Source organism: Elgaria multicarinata, chromosome 6 (assembly GCF_023053635.1).
Source record: "Elgaria multicarinata webbii isolate HBS135686 ecotype San Diego chromosome 6, rElgMul1.1.pri, whole genome shotgun sequence".
NCBI lineage: Eukaryota > Metazoa > Chordata > Lepidosauria > Squamata > Anguidae > Elgaria > Elgaria multicarinata.
The window spans coordinates 14,117,865-14,137,823 of NC_086176.1; the positions used below are offsets into that span (position 1 = coordinate 14,117,865).

The 19,959-nt window shown below is 45.1% G+C and overlaps 1 protein-coding gene across 1 annotated transcript in view; it reads left to right on the forward strand.

The window, feature by feature from the left end:
• Nucleotides 1-244: 244 nt before the first annotated feature.
• FRMPD1 (FERM and PDZ domain containing 1) overlaps nucleotides 245-19,959 on the forward strand; it is a 39,139-nt gene continuing 19,424 nt past the window's right edge. The window contains exons 1-5 of the mRNA XM_063129074.1: nucleotides 245-330; nucleotides 7,728-7,885; nucleotides 8,472-8,574; nucleotides 11,712-11,757; nucleotides 14,291-14,398. Of these exons, the coding sequence (XP_062985144.1) occupies nucleotides 245-330; nucleotides 7,728-7,885; nucleotides 8,472-8,574; nucleotides 11,712-11,757; nucleotides 14,291-14,398 (501 nt within the window). The remainder of the gene's footprint in view (nucleotides 331-7,727; nucleotides 7,886-8,471; nucleotides 8,575-11,711; nucleotides 11,758-14,290; nucleotides 14,399-19,959) is intronic.

The window sequence follows — 19,959 nt, forward strand, 5'->3', positions numbered from 1 at the left end:
TGTCTTTAAGCTTACAGAGAAATGTCTTCGGTTTGTCTTCCATCCTTGGGCTTTTAGAATTAGAAAACAAATCATTTCTTGTTTATTAGGAATGTTCTGTAATAGAAAGCATGTTTGGAATTCCTTTCCTGAAGAATCCAGAAGTGATCCTTCTTGGAGGTAATCCAATCAAGCTTCACAATTTGGAGGGTCCTGGTTTTATGATAATGACATGATAGGAACAACATCTTCGTTCCACAGGTAAATGGAAGATCTGGAGACACGCAAAGCACGCAGGATAGAACAGATGGTCACAAAATGGCTACGTCGGTCACGAGATAATTCAGCCAGGTATGTATTTTCATGAGATATTTATTTATTGATTTATTTAATACTGTTTTCATGTCTCTGATGGTTTTTAAATTTTGTATATTTTTAATATTTACTGTTTTTAGCTTTTGTGAACCGCCCAGAGAGCTCCAGCTATTGGGCGGTATAGAAATGTAATAAATAAATAAATAAATTACATTTATATACCGCCCCACAGCCGAAGCTCTCTGGGTGGTTCACAAAAGCTAAAAACAGTAAACATTAAAAATATACAAAATTTAAAAACCATCAGAGACATGAAAACAGTATTAAAAACAGCAGCATCCATTTAAAACAACAATTCTGGGGTCCATTAAAAAACAAACTTAATGTTCAATGCCTTTAAATGCCTGGGAGAAGAGGAAAGTCTTGACCTGGCGCCTGAAAGATAATACCGTTGGCACCAGGCGAGCCTCATCCGGGAGATCATTCTACAGTCGGGGGGGGGGGCACCACCGAAAAGGCCCTCTCCCTTGTTGCCATCCTCCGAGCTTCCCTCGGAGTAGGCACTCGGAGGAGGACCTTAGATGTTGAGCGCAGTGTATGGGTAGGTTCATGTCGGGAGAGGCATTCCATCAAGTATTGTGGTCCCAAGCCATGTAGGGCTTTATAGGTTAAAACCAGCACCTTGAATTGGGCTCAGAAATGTATAGGCAGCCAATGCAAGCAGGCCAGAATCAGTGTTATATGCTCAGACCTCCCTGCACCAGCTATCAATCTGGCCGCTGCATTTTGCACAAGCTGCAGCTTCCGAACCATCTTCAAAGGCTGCCCCATGTAGAGGGCATTGCAGTAATCTAATTTGGAGGTTACCAGAGTATGGACAACTGAAGCTTAGGGGCTTTCATTAAATGTGGGGCACCCAAGTTACATAGGTAACATTTGCATTTGGCTCCGCCCTCCACTGGAATATGGAATCCCCGCCCCCGCCCCTGCCGCTGAAAGGGTCTATAACAGGTTCTCCATCCCTGTGTTAGACTACTGCAATGTGCTCTGTGCATTGGGCTTTGTGCTGCCTTTGGAGACTAGTCTAGAGTAGGGGTGGAGGCAATCAGTGCCCCTCCAGCTGTTTCTGCCTACAACTCCCATGATTCCTCCCCATTGGCTACTTGGCTAGGGCTGATGGGAATTGTAGGCCAAAAGATCTGGAGGACCGCAAGTAGCCCAGCCCTGGCATAGAGATGGAGGCTAGTGCAGAACTTGGCTGTCCTCCTCCTTGTGGCGTAGGGTGAGGCACAAGGGGAACATCCGACCAGTTTTGGCTTATCTGCATTTGAGAGAGAGAGGCAGACTGCTGTGTCTGCGACCGGTTATAGGAGTATTTACACACTGGGTAAGATGATCTGGAAAAACCAGAGGGACAATCTCACCATTATCCCCTGAATTTAATCGGCTATCTTGACCGGCTGACGTGCCAGTGCCTGTTCTTTTTGCATTTATCACGGACCAACATGGCCCTGTTCCATATGTGGAAGGGAGCACAGGCCAAATTGTGGGGCCCTGCTCCCTTTTGCCCTTCCTGTGGCCTTTTCTGCTGCTAACAGGTTGAAATATCCTTTTTTCCCCCCTTCTGGCTGCCTCCAACAAAACCATCGTTAAAACTCTCAGGTAACTAATTTAGGTTGCATGGGGCTTGGCTATTGGGGTGAGAAAAGATTTAAAATCTGAATGGATAACATATCACATACAAAAACACATGAATAATAAAATAACCCTGAATAAACACATCCACCCAACCTTACTAGACTGTATCCCTGTTTTTTCTAGGTCCCTTAGCCAAGCTATATGTTACTGTCATAAGTCCAGTTCTCTTTCAACTAATTCTCCAATTCCAGCAGCCTTGACTGTTTCCCTAGCCTTCTTTCTTCCATCTCTCTTCTCCTCTCTCTGTCTCTCACTTCTGTCTTAGGCTTTTATCTTAAAAAATAGTTATTTTCTTTCCCCAAATCTAATAGAATTTCTTGTTCACCTTGCCTTAAATCCCTTTTCCAAAGCTCTTCCTTTGACCTTTGGTTGAACCCTTGGGGAAAAAAAAATTCTCCCTCTGCAGACATCCTGGCTCTTATATCTTACTAAATTTTTGACTTGAGCCTTTTGTAAACCTTCGGTCTCCTGAGCAAACTTCCTGACTCCTAGGATCTGTAACTAAACTTTTTACCCTTCGGCTGAAACTGACCAGTACACTCACACACAAAAGATGTAACCCCATAGTATCCAAACAACAAGCTAACTACAAAAATGGAAGACAATTCTGTTTCTTCACAGTAATGTAATCTATGTCTAGTTCTGACAAGCTCAGCAAATCGTCACCCCATTATATCTGGAGTGCTGCCAACATTCCTGCCCTACTTCCATTATTCCTACTTTTGCTGCCATAGTACTTTTGGAGTACTCACTGTAAGTAGAAGCCCTGGAATAGCTGTCATGCTTGCCTGCTGACTCTCTTCCTTTCCTTGCTGCTGCCATACAGGGAGAAAGTGCACCCTCATGCTGCTGCCTGATTTAGTGAGAGATGTGCTCCCAACCATGCTGATGCTGCCTGCCTGGGGAAGAAAGACTGGCCATTATGACCTCATGCTGACACTGTATGCCTTTGTGACATCATGCTGTTGCTTCCCACATGAAAGAGGGACTGGCCTATATGCCCCCCTCTCCCACAGTTACTGTCCATCTGAATAATGCCCCTCATGTCTCTATGCTATATCCTATCAGCACCCTAGATCAGAGCAGGGTCTCCACGCTTCCTTTTTCAGAATTAAGCTAAATTAGGGTGACCCTATGAAAAGGAGGACAGGGCTCCTGTATCTTTAACAATTTTATTGAAAAGGAAATTTCAGCAGGTGTCATTTGTATATATGGGGAACCTGGGGGAATTCCCTCTTCAACACACCAGTTAAAGCTGCAGGTGCCCTGCCCTCTTTTAAATCCTGCAGCTTTAACTGTTGTGATGAAGAGGGAATTTCACCAGGTTCTCCATGCATACAAATGACACCTGCTGAAATTCCCTTTTCTATGCAACTGTTAAAGATACAGGAGCCCGGTCCTCCTTTTCATATGGTCATCCTAAGCAAAATACATCGCACACAGCTGGTCCTCACCATTTTTGTTACCTTTGTGTAAGTGTGCAGGAGTCTGACCTGGACTGAGCCCCCTACATCTGAGTAGGGGAGGTTTAAACCTTCCTACCCAGGCACTTCCCGCCCTCGGCAAAATCCAGCCCCCTCTCCCCACACACATACCATTGGTTGGTTTTTAAAGCCCACCACTGATACCAGTGGAGGTGTGTTTTTTAGTGGAAGCGGAGGGGAAATTTTGGGAGGGAAGGTGCCTGGGTGGGAAGGTTTAAACCTTGTCAGCCTGCATGCAGTGTTCCTGATCAAGGTTGGGGCCCTGCACGTTTACATGAAGGTAATCAAAATGGTGAGGATGAACTGCACAATGCATATTTAATGTAGTGCATAGTTTAGCCTTCACTTTCCCATCCTCACAAATGCAAGGATCTCCCCAGGAGGCAGGTAACCAGTGTCCAACCATGCTTTTTAGGTGACTGCCCTCTAACATTGGCTGCCTATACGCTTTCAAGCCCAATTCAAGGTGCTGGTTTTAATCGGGTGACCAACTGTCAGGATTTCCCCCGGATTTGTCCTGGTTTTTGTTCTTTCCATGGTGTCAGGGGGATTTTCTATAATTTTCAATAATGTCCTGGAATGACACACCTTCCCCTTTATGGCTGCCATTAGCATGGCAGGAGGGAATGACATGCTTTCTTGAGGCACATCATTCCCCCAGCCTGAGCTCCAATTGAGGTCTTAAAGGGGAAAGTGGGTCATTCGTGGACATTATAGAAAAGGCCCCAATTGGAGTGGATGGTGGTGGTGCAGAATGAAATCCTTTCCCCTCCTCCACTCCAATCGGGTTCTTTAAGGTGGTGGGGGAATAACGTACTTTCTGCAGGACTCAGAAAGCTGCTTCCCCACACACACACTAGGTGTCCTCTTTTTTGGTTTCCCAAATATGGTCACCCTAGGTTTTAACCTATAAAGCCCTACATGGCTTGGGACCACAATACCTGAAGGAACGCCTCTCCCGACATGAACCTACCCGTACACTGCACTCAACATCTAAGGTCCTCCTCTGAGTGCCTACTCCGTGGGAAGCTCGGAGGAAGGCAACAAGGGAGAGGGCCTTTTCAGTGGTGGCCCCCCAATTCTGGAATGATCTCCCTAACAAGGCTCGCCTGGCGCCAATGTTGTTCTCTTCTTGGCGCCAGGTCAAAACTTTTCTTTTTTCCCAGGCAGTTAACAACATGTGCTGAGGTGGGGGGGGGGGGGGTTTGTGTGTTTTTTTAAACTGACCCCAGAATAGTTGTTTTAAATGGAAATTGTTGTTTTTATTCTTGTGATGATTTTAAATTTTTGTATATTTGTTTTTAATGCTCACTGTTTTTAACTTTTGTAAACCGCCCAGAGAGCTTCGGCTATGGGGCGGTATATAAGTGTAATAAATAAATAAATAAACTTCTCCCTGCTGCAAGTGAAAGCACCTCTCTATGCTATGTCCCCCTGCTGCCTGCTCATCATCCCCCCCAACCATTAGCTGTGCTTGCTGTGGCTGATGGGAGTTGTTGTCCAAAGAATCCAGAGGGTGCCTGGACAGGGAAGAGTAAGCAACCACTGTTTGGGGATGAGAAAGCCAGTTTGGGAAAGAGTGTAGTTATTTCTATAAAAGGAAATGGGAAACTGAAATTAAAAAAACAACTATTTAATATCCCACCTTCCTCCCCCAAAACGGCACTGAAAGCCACAATCTCATCTAAACTCAAAGCCAGAATCTAATCTAAACTAAACTATGAGCCTTTCTACATGAGGCTTTTTGTGTGTGTGTGCTCATGATTGCTCTCTCGTGGTAGCTTGCGGGTCCTTTACGTGACCTCCTCCTCCTCCAGGGCCTTTCCCATCAGTGTATAAACACAAGACAATCTGTTGTAAATCATTTCTGCAGATATTGTTAGAAGCCCTTGAAGAAAGCTTAATAAAAAGCAAGAGGGTTGTTCTACAATCAATTTGCTTATGGCCTCCTGAGACAATTCTCTCTTTTTCTGTTCATCTTGGATGCTCATCCAACGTGCACCCTAATGAAACATATAGGAAGGCAATGACTGGGGCTGGGGCTTGAGTGTGAATGAGTCTATCTTAATCCCACAAAGCATACGGAAGTAAAAGCCTCGGTAAAAGTGCAGGATCAAAGCCTCGTGTAGAAAAGCCCTATAACTAAAATATTACCTTCTATTCATCCCTCCTAAAGCAGCCCCTAAATCACCTAAATCCTCAGGGCCAAATCTGGCATTTTAGAGGGCCCTGTTGCAGTCCGCAGAACCTTGCCACAGTTTACACAAGTTGAGCCACTTTTTAGGGCTAGGAGACTGATGCTTGTAAAGCAAACGGAGCCAACTTGCCAGTGTTCTCCCTGCCCTGCCATCTGTGTCTCTTCTTCGCCGTTCCCTATAAATAAGTGTGAGTCTCGATCTGTATGGGAAATATTGGAAAGTGGGTAAAGGAAAGACATTCCCCGCACACGGAAACCTAGCATGTCATGGAAAAGGCTAGACTAAAACACTTTCCACCCCCCCTCCCCGGTCTCTTGCTCGTTTTCTGTGTGCCAGGAATTTTAGTGCGGTCGAGTATTCAGTCATGTAAGCATTCAGTCATGTAACCATGGCCTGCAGTTGCAGCCCCAATATAGGTTTGCTACCTCTTGGGGTTTGTGACACTGTGGTCTAGGATACACCTAACACTTCCATGGCAGATGTGCACTGCAGGGAATAATCTGCTGCCACGGGCAAGCTGCCTTTCAGGGAAACTTGCATGCCGTTATCGATCTTGATTAGGGTGACCATATGAAAAGGAGGACAGGGCTCCTGCATCTTTAACAGTTGCATAGAAAAGGGAATTTCAACAGGTGTCATTTGTACATATGGGGAACCTGGTGAAATTCCATCTTCATCACAACAGTTAAAGGTGCAGGAGCTATACTAGAGTGACCAGATTTAAAAGAGGGCAGGTCACCTGCAACTTTAACTATTGTGATGAAGAGGAAATTTCACCAGGTTCCCCATATATACAAATTACACCTGCTGAAATTTCCTTTTCAATACAACTGTTAAAGATACAGGAGCCCAGTCCTCCTTTTCATATGGTCACCCTAATCTTGATCTTCTCAGAGAGAAATCCCCGCCTGATAGGCTTCCAAAGGACCCCCAGGCTGCATTTCTTAGGAATACAGTTTGAAACCCCAAAAAAACCCGGTGCTTTCTAAAACGCAAAACGTAAAAAGGTCTTCCCAAACCGTCTGCACATTTGGTTGTGTTGCGCTACAAAATTAGGACCGGGGCCAACAGTTTCCCTTTGGAAACAGCTTTTAATGGCACTTGATAAATTCCAGGAAAGCGCAGCACTACTTAGTGGCCCACAGAGTCTGTGGCTGATGAGCTGGAGTTCATCTTGCACTGAGCTTCTTTAGACGAGCATTTTATCGCACGCTTGTGACTGGCCACTCATGGATGTTCACAGGTGATTTGGATGATGCAGAGATCCTCCTGCGTGTCTCCTGCTCGTTCTGCTGTTTTTTCATTATAATATAAGACTCCAAAAGCCCAACTCTTCTGAACTATAATGATATTTGTCGCTATTTCCTGATGTTTGCAGGAGAATTTGCGCTATAAAATGCCCACTAGAGGGTGGTGTCCCACTAAACTGAATGGGCCACGTGGTCGTTGCTTTCTTCCCCTTTCTTCCCTATGTGATTCTGCTCGTTCCTATTGTGGAAGAGAAGCAGGAAGCAGAGCAATGGTAAGGAAACGCAATTCTCCCCCCACACCCGTCTGAAAATCCTCACTGTGTCTCTTGGCCTAAGGCTAAGTGTACAATGGGAATCATATGATCCTATAGAGTCATTCAAGAGGCAGCTGGACAACCATCTGTCAGGGATGCTTTAGGGTGGATTCCTGCATTGAGCAGGGGGTTGGACTTGATGGCCTTATAGGCCCCTTCCAACTCTGCTATTCTATGATTCTATGATTCTATAGAAATGCTGACTGAAAGTTTCAAATGTTGGTTTTAGTTGTATTTATGCTGAGTCCCCCACCCCACCCAGGTATGAAATACACTCAATAGTATTTCAAATATTGATGATAATTTGGCTTTCCACTTCTTACTTGTGTGGATGGAAGTTCATTCCACAGTAAATTTGCTAGTCCTTAAGATATCAATTGGTTTGTTTGTTTTTGTCAATATAAGGATGCGTCAGGAGCAGATGGTGAGATTTCAGGACATTGATAGCTGTGGATAACTCTTTTCAGTGTTATGTTTCTACATTTGTAGAGGGAGAGCATCGGTGAGTGACAGACCCTCAGATGGAATTACCCAACCGGCAAGCCGTATAAAACTCACAGTGGATGTCCCAAAAGATGTGCTGCTTGGACATTATGGCTTTGAGGTTTCCCATCATCTTCCCCTTCTTATCACATCAGTTGCTGCAGGTAGGGACCCATTTCCTCTCTCCTCCCAAGTGGTACCCAAGTTATAGGTTATAGTCAGGGGCATGTAAGGATAATGACAAAGGGATGCAAGTATTTGTCCTTGGAAAGCAAGGGTCTTTAACACATCTGCTTTAGGACAACCCACTGACATACATTTATGACATTCCCTACTTTATGATTACAGTAGGGTAGGGTCAACTGGAGCAAAAAAATGGGGGAGGGGCTTGGGCAAAATGTGTCAGTGGGCCTTGGGGTGGCCACTTATCCGTAGCCAAAAAAAGAGGAAATGCATTACCAAAAAAGTGCACAAAAGATTATACCAATTTGCATAATATTTGCATGTGCTACTTAATAGGGATCAATGCAAATGTAGAAATAAAAACTATAATTTAACTAGAAATGCAATACATCTCACCATAGTGTGGAAGACTGGCAAAGTAAGCCAGACATCCCCAACTTGGTTCCCTGCGGATGTCTTGGATCACAATTCCCATCACCCCCGGCCAGTTCCAACTTTTTCTGACTAAGGGTGGTTTTGTCAAATGCAGCGATGATGTATCCCTAACAAGGCCTTGATATTTTGCAGGCAGCACTGCTGACGGGAAGCTTCTGCCAGGGGATCACATTCTTGCCATAAACAACAAAGCAGCGGAAGACGTGGCTGGTGAACAAGCAGCCGCTCTTTTAAGGTGCTACGTGAAAACATGCTTATGGAGCGAAATGCGATGGCCGGGCTCCAACGAGCTGCTTAGGTTCACACCAGGGATTTGTGCTGGGCCAGGGGATCTTGGACTTTTCGCCTTAGAAGAGTCGACTGCCAGGCCAAAATCACAAAACTGCTTTTTTCGGCATCGAAAGCAGTTTTTCCATTCTTCCCAACCAGGGCGGGGGTGCGAATCAAGAAAAACAAATCTAAAGCCCCTTTGCGCTGACAGAAGTAATTTTGTGGTTCTTGATTACTTTTATTTATTTTATTATTATTATTATTATTATTATTATTATTATTATTATTATTATTATTATTATTATTCTGCCTGATAGCCGAGGCTCTTTGGGCAGTTTACAATTAAAACTTTGGACCCTGGCCTCTCTTAAAACAAGGTAGAATGCTAGTATGGAAACAGTTTACGCCGCGGGTATTGGCTCTGGCCTGCCTGGGGTCCCGGCCTGCCCTACAGGATTTCTGAGATGGCCACATGCCTTCCCTTGGAACCACACCCTTTCCCGCAAACGTTGGCTGGCTTCTTGGCTTTTGCTTCCCCGCAGGATGAAATGCCTTCCCTAAGGCTCAGTTACTGGAAATAAGAGCTATGAGGGAAAATATGCGGAGTTGGGGTTTTTTGGCCCCACCCCTTCTGCTTTTGACCCCACCCACTACTGGAATACAACCCCCGAGATTCTCTCTGAAATGGAATCCAGAGGTTCAATGTCTCTCAGGCTTTCCCGTGCCGACTGGCATTTCCCACTTAAGCTCTTTGGGAATGGTTTGTTTATATAGCACAGCCTTCCTCAACCTGGGGCGCTCCAGATGTGTTAGACTACAACTCCCAGAATGCATTCTGGGAGATGCAGTCCAACACATCTGGAGCGCCCCAGGTTGAGGAAGGCTGAAGCACCATCAATGCACACGGCCTTTAAAGAGTCCAAGTCCTTGCCCCACGGGGCTTACAATCTAAACTTTGATAAAGAGAAGAAAGAACAGGGGAAGGGGAGACAGAGAGAAGCAGGGAAGAAATGGGCCCGTTCAGAAGACACCTTAAACTATGGCTTTAACCACGGTGGTTAAGCCAGAAAGCTAGGCCATGTTCAGAAGACAGCTGCAAGAGGAGAAGGGAAACCCCGTGAGGGAGTGAGAAAACAAGCCGAAGGCAGGGGCGGAACCAAGGATAATCTTAAAAAATATTATTTGTTTGAAAAAGGATTTATTGAAGATAGTTTACACGTTTCAGACAAAAAACGTCCTTCCTCAGGGCAATTCAAATGGTTGTTACAGTTGTCTGCTCAAAAAGCAATGAAATCATAGGCAACAAATAAGGCTTTTTGCTTTATTCACCATGATTAAAGCCGTGGTTGTCTTCTGAACACAGCCTGGCTTTCTGGCTTAACCACTGTGGTTAAAGCCATGGTTCAAGGTGTCTTCTGAACAGGGTCAAAATGAAGTTGTTTCAGTGACATGTCCTTAGGCCTAGTTACAGGCTGTAGGGCATGGGAACTATCATGCCAAAGGCTTGATGGAAAAGGTCTGTTTTAAGGAGAGATGGGAAGGAATTGAGAAAAGGTGGCATCAGGCAGGTGTTCTGGGAGGCAGTTCCAAGCATAAGCAGCTGCAAGGGAGAAAGGACACAGGACCTTCGGGGAACAGGGGGTATTGAAACACTCTTTTAACCCTGCAGTGGCTGCCCAGTGGTGCTGCATTGTTAATATGATGCCGCTGCCAACTCTCAGCCACATCAGGCTTTTACCTCCGAAACTGCGCTTTTTTGCGATGTCATTTTACTGCAACTTTTCCAATTGCTTCGATGCCACCACGTTGATTCTTTCATCTGTCTGTGGTGGCTTTGGTTCGGAGGCGTTCCTAAGGGTGGAACCTAGTGCTGGGTAAGCCCAGGAACGCAGGGCAGGGAGCAGGCTTAGCGAGCCAAATGGCCACCAGCACTGAGGTTTTTCCTGGCTCCCTCCTGCCTTCTAGCTTTTTCGATTCCACCTCGCAGCAGCGATGCTGTGGGATATTGAGGGATTCAGTGTACAAAGTGGCATTGTATAGTCACCCCCCAGCAGGAGACCTTTAGACAGTGGAAGATAGTGGAGCTGGAAGAGTGAAGATCATAGACAGGGATGTATCTGGATGTATACGAGTGGAAAGGTAAGGTGGGGCCATGACTATGAAGGGCTTTGAAGGTAAAGACAAGGAGCTTGAGCTAGGTTCAGGAGTGGACAGGAAGCCGTTGTAAGAATTTAAGGAGGGGCGTCACATGATCAGATGGGTGAATGGTTTCGGCCAGAGCATGCTGGATAGACATGAGTGTACCTTGGTGAAGACCAGGGAGGAGAAGACTACAGTGATCTAGACCAGGAGATGGGAGGGGCTGTAGCTCAGTGGCAGAGCACCTGCTTTGCATGCAGAAGGTCCCAGGTTCAAGCCCCGACATCTCCAAGCAGGGCTGGGAAAAGAACCCTGCCTGAAACCCTGGAGAGCTGCTGCCAGTCAGTGTCGACAGTACTGGGCTAGATGGACCAAGGGGCTTACTCAGTCTAAGACTGCTTCCTGGGTTCCCATGAAAAGGAACAGAGGTTTTACTGAAGGGACCGAGGGAAAGGGCTGCATTTTTTCACAACGATGTAAAGAGGAAAACGAGACAACCTGGCAATGGACTGAGTAAGGGGAGTGAAGGAGAGGAGTCAAAGGTGAAGCCCAGATGACATGCCTGTTCAACATTGTCAGTGGATAAGAAAAGCATCTGGGCAGGGGAGGACAAATGAGAAGTCCGGTCTTGGACATCTGAGACCACGACAAAGCATCCAAGCAGAAATATTGGAGACGCAGTTGGAGATGTGGGACTGGGGTGAGGGACACCCTTCAAGGGTAGAGAAATAGAGCCCCAGGCTCCAATTCATGGATCTTGAGGGTTCCGGTGGGTGGGTGGGGGACAAAGTACATCCCATGAGCATCAAGTCTGCCCACAGCTGGTACTGAACACCATGGAATTTATTGAAAACAATCATTCATAGCATGTCTGTAGATGAATGATATTAAACTTCTGTCTGGAAAAAGGAGTGCATTTTTCCACTTGTGGAAACAGCTGTCTTTTTTTTTTTGGTCTTGCAGGGAATCACAAGACTCTCTTCAGTTTACAGTTCTCCGATGCATCTCGGTAAATTGCCTTCATGTACCACTGGTGTTTGAAATGCTCCTTGGAGGGTAAGGGTTTGGCCTCCTGATGGGTATGCACATGAGATCACAAATAAGATGCTCCAGGAGGTAATTTTAGAGTTATGGGATGAGAGGGGGATGTGCTGAGTCTAGAGACCTTGTATATTGTGGGGGACCTGGGGGAGGACAATGAGACCTTTGCCACCCAGTGTTAAGGCTGGACATTTTGCCCTCTATGTAATGCTGTCACCGAGTACAACGTGGCGCTAGTGTAGAGTAGCAGGCACAGTGTTGGACTCAGGCGAAAATGACACATTGCATGCAAAAGTCTCCTGACACCAAAGGTGAGGAACACCTGATTATAGAGAGCAGTCAGGAGTGATGAGGAGGTGCTTAACCCTTACTCACCCATTGTTTTCATTCCGAATTGCCCTCCTGCATTTAAAAGCAGGATTTGGAGCAGGCAAACAGTGAGCAGGGTCGTACCCACCCCCATCCTCTCCATTCTTACTGTATACAATTTAGGGCCTTAGGCCGAAGAGACCCAGGTTGAAATCTGCATTCAGCCATGGAGGTCCCCCATAACCTTGGGCCAATCACGTGGGCATAGGAAGCTTCCTTATCCCATGTCTGACCCTTGGTCCATATTGCCCCATTCTGTTTACCCTAACTGGCCACAGATCTCCAGGATCCCAGGCAGAGGTCCTTCCCAATTCTGAGATCTTTTAAAACTGGGAACATCAGGAATTGAACCCGAGACCTTCTGCATGCAAAGCATGTGCCGTACCACTAAACTATGGGCCGATCACCGCCTCTTCTGTGTGTGTGTTGAAGTGTCAAGCCATCCCCCACATGTTGGTAGTCAAACAAATAAGTCAATCTCCAAGACAACAAGCTTTATTATGCGAATCGATCAGTCCCTCAGTGGTTCAGGTTATGGACTTGAGCATCCTAAGGCAAATTAATGCTAATAATCCTAATAAAGCTGACACAATACTTACTTAGGCTACCTAAGGGTCTCTTGAGGGATGCTCTCTGGTTCGGGGAGCAGTTGCTGCAAATCTGGTGCCAGCCCACAGAAGAAAATGTGAAAGGCTTCCCCAATCCTACCCTTAGGGAGGGTCTTCCCCTAGAGATGGGACAACCTTGCAGAAAGTCTTACTTCCCTAAGCTGCCTCTCCCTCTTGATTCGACCTCTGATCCTTGCACCTCTCACGCCCACCTCCTCCTGCGAGCTGCTGTGTTCCCACAGAGGGAGAGGTTATGGTCAGGCTTTGATCCAAAAGATTAGTCTGTGCCTAGTCCCTTCCCCCACCCCTTTGCACTCTGAGTCCGTTCCACGGTTTCGGCTGAGATCGTGGGGCCAATCCTGACAGTGTGTGTGTGTGTGATGAAAAAGGGGGGAGGGACCATAGATGCATTGTCCTGAGATCCTTGGGGGAAGGGCAGGATTTTTTAAAATGTCATAATTTTTTTAAAAAAGCTTGTCATACATTCCTATGGGGAAAAGTAACAAAGAAGCAAAGAGGTCCACCATTGAAGCTGTTCCCTGTCCATGGTGCTGAGCATCAGTCCCTGAGCATCAAGCCCATTTCTTTGTCCCACTAGAATTGTGGTCCTCGGTTGGTGCCAATGAGCACCATGGTGCTGTGGACACGACTTGTGGTGCCCGGCAAGGCGCCTGCCCTGATTTTTATATATATATATATATATATATATATATATATATATATATATATATATTTAATTAACTACCAAGAGCCCCCAAAGGTTGGAGCACCCCTTGCGTTAGACTGGGACGCAATCCTAGGTGACTAGGGGAAGATGCTGAGAGCTTTGCTATAGATATTTGTGGTAGGGCTGATCCAAATGGCAACTTGCTTCTAAAGGCCCCAACGGCAGACAACTGCTTTTTGTCTCTTTATTCTGACTGTGTCCAATTCGCTTCTCTAACATAGAAAGAAAAAACCAGCTGATGCGTTGGAACATTTTCTGAATTAGAAAAACTGGGGGTGTTTAAAACGGGGGGTGTTTGTTTGGGGAAGTGGAAAGATTGCAATGGAGGGACATGAAAGAGACTTATAAAATGATGGCTGCAGTGGGGGCTGGTGTATCCTATGTCACTGGGTTCCTCACCTTGGAGAGCTCCATTAGAGTTCTGGCTGGTTCTGCCTGAAACCCAGAGTGGATTCACCGCCCCACTGACATAGGAGCCACCAGCCTCCATTGAATGGGTAGTGTGAAGAGAGTAATTACAGATACATTTGTCTCCTCCTCCCAACCAATGATAGAGAAGGCCAGCACCTTTGTGCTCTGACTGTTCTGTGAGCTTCTCAGAGGGGTCAGACTGCCCGCTGTAAAAAAGAATGCAGCACTAGATGGTCCCTTGATGCGATCCAGCAAGTCAGCTCTTGTGACTTGATTGATGGCCGCGCTTTTCTCACATTCTGTCTCAATCCCAACTCATCTGCAGCTGTCCACATTTGTGGTCCTGTTGAGTCACCATTTGCCAACGCAATGCTCTTGTTTTCCAGGGTGGCCCGAAATCTTCCTTTCTTACAGCAGAGAAACGAGCCAGGCTAAAGACAAATCCCGTCAAAGTCCGCTTTGCAGAAGAAGTCGTGGTGAATGGACACACTCAGGTCAGTGCCAATGCAGTCACCAAACCAGATGAAATAGATCTGGAACAGTGACCATGTGCTTCTGTTTTTAAAATTTACCAAAATACATTTATTGGGCTCAGAGCTAGACAAAAATTATATACTAGGTTGAGGTGTGTGTGTAGAACCTCATCCCAGGGTGGGGGTGGGGCTCCCATGCCTTCAACCCCACCCACCACGAGGAGGAGGAGGAGAACTTCCAGCCAATTAAAGGACACCACTGGTTGCTCATCTGCCTTTTAACTGCTCTTTATGTCATTCAATTATTATTATTTATTTATTTATTTATTTATTTATTTATATAGCACCATCAGTGTACATGGTGCTGTATAGAGTAAAACAATAAAATAGCAACACCCTGCCACATAGGCTTACATTCAGTCTAAATACAGGTGTATATTGCCAAAACTTCACTATGTGTGCCTTTTTTTATTTTAAAAGGAAGTATGAAATAATTTAACATGTAATAAAATCTACCGCTCATAATTAAAACGAAAAGCCCATTCTAAGGGTTGTGTTTCCATTCCCTGCTACAGAAAAAAAGTGTGCTGGAGTTAAACAAATAAACCCCTAGGTTGCATTCGTATGTCCACTTACCTGGAAGCAAGCCTCGTTGAAATCAATGGGACTTACTTCTGAGAAGACATGCGCAGGATTACATTGTCAGCCTTCTTCTTTAAAGATGTGCTGTGCTGTTCAAAACAAACAGTACATTTACAACATGTTCCATTTCTCTGTGTGTGTGTGTGTGTGTGTGTGTGTGTGTTGATTGGACCCAAGGCTGCTTGCCATGACAAAGAAGCAGGTTATAATTTATAGAATAAGGAAGAAATAGAGGTGACACAGCCTTCCCCCTTGGGCATTCAGTGCCCATACATAGACGTTTCTCCATAGAGGAGCCTTCCCCAAAGTGGTGCCCTCTGGATGTATTGGACCTGATTCCCATCATCCCCAGTCAGCATAGCTAGGGATTATTGGAATCAGAGTCCTACACATTTGGAGCACACCAAGTTGGGGAGGATTCCATGGAGCATAACAGGTGTCGTGTTTCTCAAAACCTCCTGCCTTCTTGGGAGACAATAATGAGGCCTGCTAAGTAATCCACAAAGCTTTATTCAAGCAATAAACATCTCTTCCCACCTGAAAAGAGTTGAATCTCTTGGAACTTTCCCCTAGGCAAAACTATACAAACTAAGCAAGACAATTGTCCTTTCAAGAAGAATGGAAAGAAAGCCCTTTCCCAAGATGCATTAACTTCAGAGAGACTATTTCTGAGGCAGCTTCTGAAGGGATGCCAGCCGGGCCGACTTTCTCTCACCTTCCTTTAGCTCCGCCCATTTTAGTCTGCGGCATACTCTAGGATCGGCTAACCTCTCCATGCGCTCTTCCTCAGAAGAATGTTAGCTTCCCACTGACTGTGTATTATTTCCCCTTGACTAGATAAGCTCTGGAGAGAGTTCACTCCCAGCTGGTGAAGAGTTCATGAGAGCTTTCTCCCCCACTGGTACAGGCTGGCCTGTTTCTGCGCTTACTCCTCTACTTCAGAGTCGGATTCTGATTGACCACCTGAAACACCTTCTTCCAACCTAGGGGGAGCAGGGCTAGACATGACACCAGGCTTCTGTTTTTCGTCCCTTCCCCTCTTAGCGCATGCACATAGGCAGGTACTGCAACAGATTGTTGCAGGGAGTAGGAGACCTCTGCATGCCTCCCATATCCGCATCCATCCCTCTCCCCTCTGCTCAGTCAGGGATTGTGAGCTCATGTGTGTGCACTAAGGGAGGAAACAGGGCACTGTGACGCTCTGTGAAGATCCTGCCTGTGTTCCGCATGTAGTTCTCATTCATTTCCCAAAACTGCACAGCAGCCTGCTCAGAAGAGCCGATCGCAATGGGCGTTTGAAATGGAACGTCACCGCTAAACAAAGTTTTGTTTGGAAAAAGCCCAAAAGTGCTTTCACACCGCTGAAATATGAACCGTCGGTCTGAGGGCATGAATTGTTGATGAGACCAAATGCTTTTAAACCTTAATTTTCCAGGGTAATTCTTGTTTATTGCCCTGTGGCAAAGCTGGATGTGAGCACTGGGTCATCTAAGGATTTTTGCAAAGTAAACGATGTGCTCTGGACCGCGCATACTTCCTCACATCTGTTGAACGCACACTGCACAACCGAGGTTTCTATTCTACAGGAGACAATTGTTTTCTTTACATCTGATCTATGCATTTGTCAGTTGCTTTTCTCCCAGGCATTTAACAGCATATGTTGAGTTTTAACTGACTCCAAAATGAGCTTTGGCCTGGCTGGGTGTTTAAAAATTGTTTTAAATGTTAGCTGTTTTTATGCTTTTGTTTTTAAACGTTGTATATTGGTTTTTAATGTTCAGTCTTTAATGTTCAGTTTCCCAGAGGCATCTGCTGGATTAGTTGGGTCTTTGGTCTGATCCAGCAGGGCTAATCTTATTTTCTTGTGTTCTCTTGCTGATGGAGAACAACTTGAGTATTGCTTCTAGTTCTGAGGACCACACTTTAAGAAGGATGCAAGCTAGCTGGAGCATGTTCAGAGGAGGGCAACGAGGGTGATCAGGGGTCTGGAAACAAAGCTCTCTGAGGACAGACTGAAAAAACTGGGCATGTTTCGCCTGGAGAAGAGAAGATTGAGGGGAGACATGATAGCACTCTTCAAATACTTAAAAGGTTGTCACACAGAGGAGGGCTAAGATCTCTTCTCCATCATCCCAGAGTGCAGGACACGGAATAACGGGCTCAAGTTAAGGAAGCCAGATTCCAGCTGGACATCAGGAAAATATTCCTGACTGTTTGAGCAGTACAACAATGGAACCAGTTCCCTAGGGAGGTTGTGGGCTCTCCCACACTAGAGGCATTCAAGAGGCAGCTGGACAACCACCTGTCAGGGATGCTTTAAGGTGGATTCCTGCAATGAGCAGAGGGTTGGACTCGATGGCCTTATAGGCCCCTTCCAACTCTACTATTCTATGATTCTATGAACTCTGGTTCATGGGTGACGGTGGGTTCAGTGAGCTTATTTGCTTGTTCAGATGCACCTCTCTTCTTCTCCCATGTGGAAACACCCCCAGTTCATTCTGTAACTTTTTTTTTTTACCTCTGTTAATTCAGTGCCGCTCAGGATGGAACAGCCATGCTTTGCAGCAAACATTGGGTTCTCAAACTCCTGTTTTCCACTTCGCAGTAATATAAAGATTTGCAGCAAGGGGGTGGAGATTGGCAGGAGAAGATCATTGGGTGGAGTAGAGGTACTTAACCATTCCCCCTACAGCCACTCCTTGGCCTGTTTTCTCTGTTGTTCCCATTTGAGCTCCAAGACTAGAAATAAGCCCAGTTGTGGTGAAAAGGCCAGCTGGTTGTGGGAATGAATGAGGAAGAGAAACTGTGGGTGGGAGAAGGGTTAAGCACCCCTATCCTGCCCTGCAGTTGTCCTCTCAACTTGCCTCCTGCACACACACACCCATTAACCAGGAAACAAATGTTTGCTGATGTCGTGTTTCTCAAAACCTCCTGCCTTCTAGGGAGACAACAACGAGGCCTGCTAAGTAATCCACAAAGCTTTATTCAAGCAATAAACATCTCTTCCCACCTGAAGAGAATCGAATCTCTTGGAACTTTCCCCTAGGCAAAACTATGCAAACGAAGCGAGAATTGTTCTTTCAAGAAGAATGGAAAGCCTTTTCCCAAGATGTGTTAACTTCAGAGAGACTAGTTCTGAGGCGGCTTCTGACGTGATGCGAGCCGGGCTGACTTTCTCTCGCCTTCCTTTTGCTCCGCCCATTTTAGTCTGCAGCATAGTCTAGGATCAGCTAAACTCTCCACGTTCTCCCCTTCGGAAGAATGTTGGCTTCCCACTGACTGTGTATTATTTGTCCTTGAAATAAGCTCTGGAGAGGGTTGACCACCAGCTGGTGAAGAGCCCGTGAGAGCTTTCTCCCCGACTGGTACAGGCTGGCCTGGTTCTGGTGCCAACTCCTCTACTTCACAGTCTGATTCTGATTGATCACCTGAAATACCTTCTTCCAACCCAGGGGGAGCAGGGCTAGACATGACAGCTGAGTTAACATGTATTTTTCCACCCTAAACTGCATCGCCCCCAAATCTCTCACGGGGTTCTAGCTGCATCCTACATTGTAGATCCTGCATTGAGCAGACCGTTGTACTAGATGACCTCCAAGGAGTGGTGTAGTGCAACCAGGGCTCAAGCACTGGGACCTTTTGATGGGCAGGGTCTCTGATGTCATCTGACACACCCCCTCAGACTTCCTTGTTCCCTCTGGGCTCAGCTACAGTCCTCACTGTAGCTGGGGGGGGGGGGGGAAATGAATTTTCCCAGCAACAATCTTTTTTTCCTTGTTGAAATGCAAAGCTTTACAAAAGGTCTGCTCCTGGTAGAGTTGAAAATGACCAGAACTGGTTTGTTGACATGGACAACTGCCTGCATTTTTGGACTCTCCTTGGTGTGCATGGCTACGGGGGCTGTGCTGAGGAGCAACTCCACTTCAGGATTTCACCACTACACCCGTGCCTCGAAGGCCCCTTCCAACTTTAGGATTCTATGAACAACCTGCTTCAAAACTTGTCACTTTCTGTGACAGATGTTAAAAGTGGCCTCAGCACTGAGCAGTTAGCGTGTGAATTAGCAAATGTGTTTCCATTTATTTATTTACTTATTTATTTATTTTGTCAAAAATATTTTTAAACAGTCTTTTATCACAACAAATACCAGGTTAGCATGAAAAAAATCTGAAACGTTCCTCAAATACGATACAATAAAATCATAAAATAACATCATCATAAAAACAAACAAATCAGAAGTATAAAAACAGCAAAACGGTTTTAAAACCTTAAAGTGGGTCCACAAATAAATAAGTTTTGACCTGGCACCAAAATAATAGTAATATCAGCACCAGTCAAACTTATTTATATATTTATTTATTACATTTATATACCACCCCATAGCTGAAGCTCTCTGGGCGGTTTACAAAAGTTAAAAGCAATGAACGTTAAAAACAAATATACAAAAATTTAAAATAAATATCCATATTTATTTATTTATACTTCTTTGGGGAGCATAAAAACATAAAAACAGCAATATCCATATTTATTTATTTATTTAAACGTCTTTGGGGAGCATAAAAACAGCAATATCCATATTTATTTATTTAAACTTCTTTAGGGAGCATAAAAGCATAAAAACAGCAATATCCATATTTATTTAAATTTCTTTGGCGAGCATAAAAACATAAAAACAGCAATATCCATATTTATTTATTTAAACTTCTTTGGGGAGCATAAAAACATAAGAACAGCAATATCCATATTTATTTATTTATTTAAACTTCTTTGGCAAGCATAAAAACAGCAATATCCATATTTATTTATTTATTTAAACTTCTTTGGCAAGCATAAAAACAGCAATATCCATATTTATTTATTTAAACTTCTCTGGGGAGCATAAAAACATAAGAACAGCAATATCCATATTTATTTATTTATTTAAACTTCTTTGAGGAGAG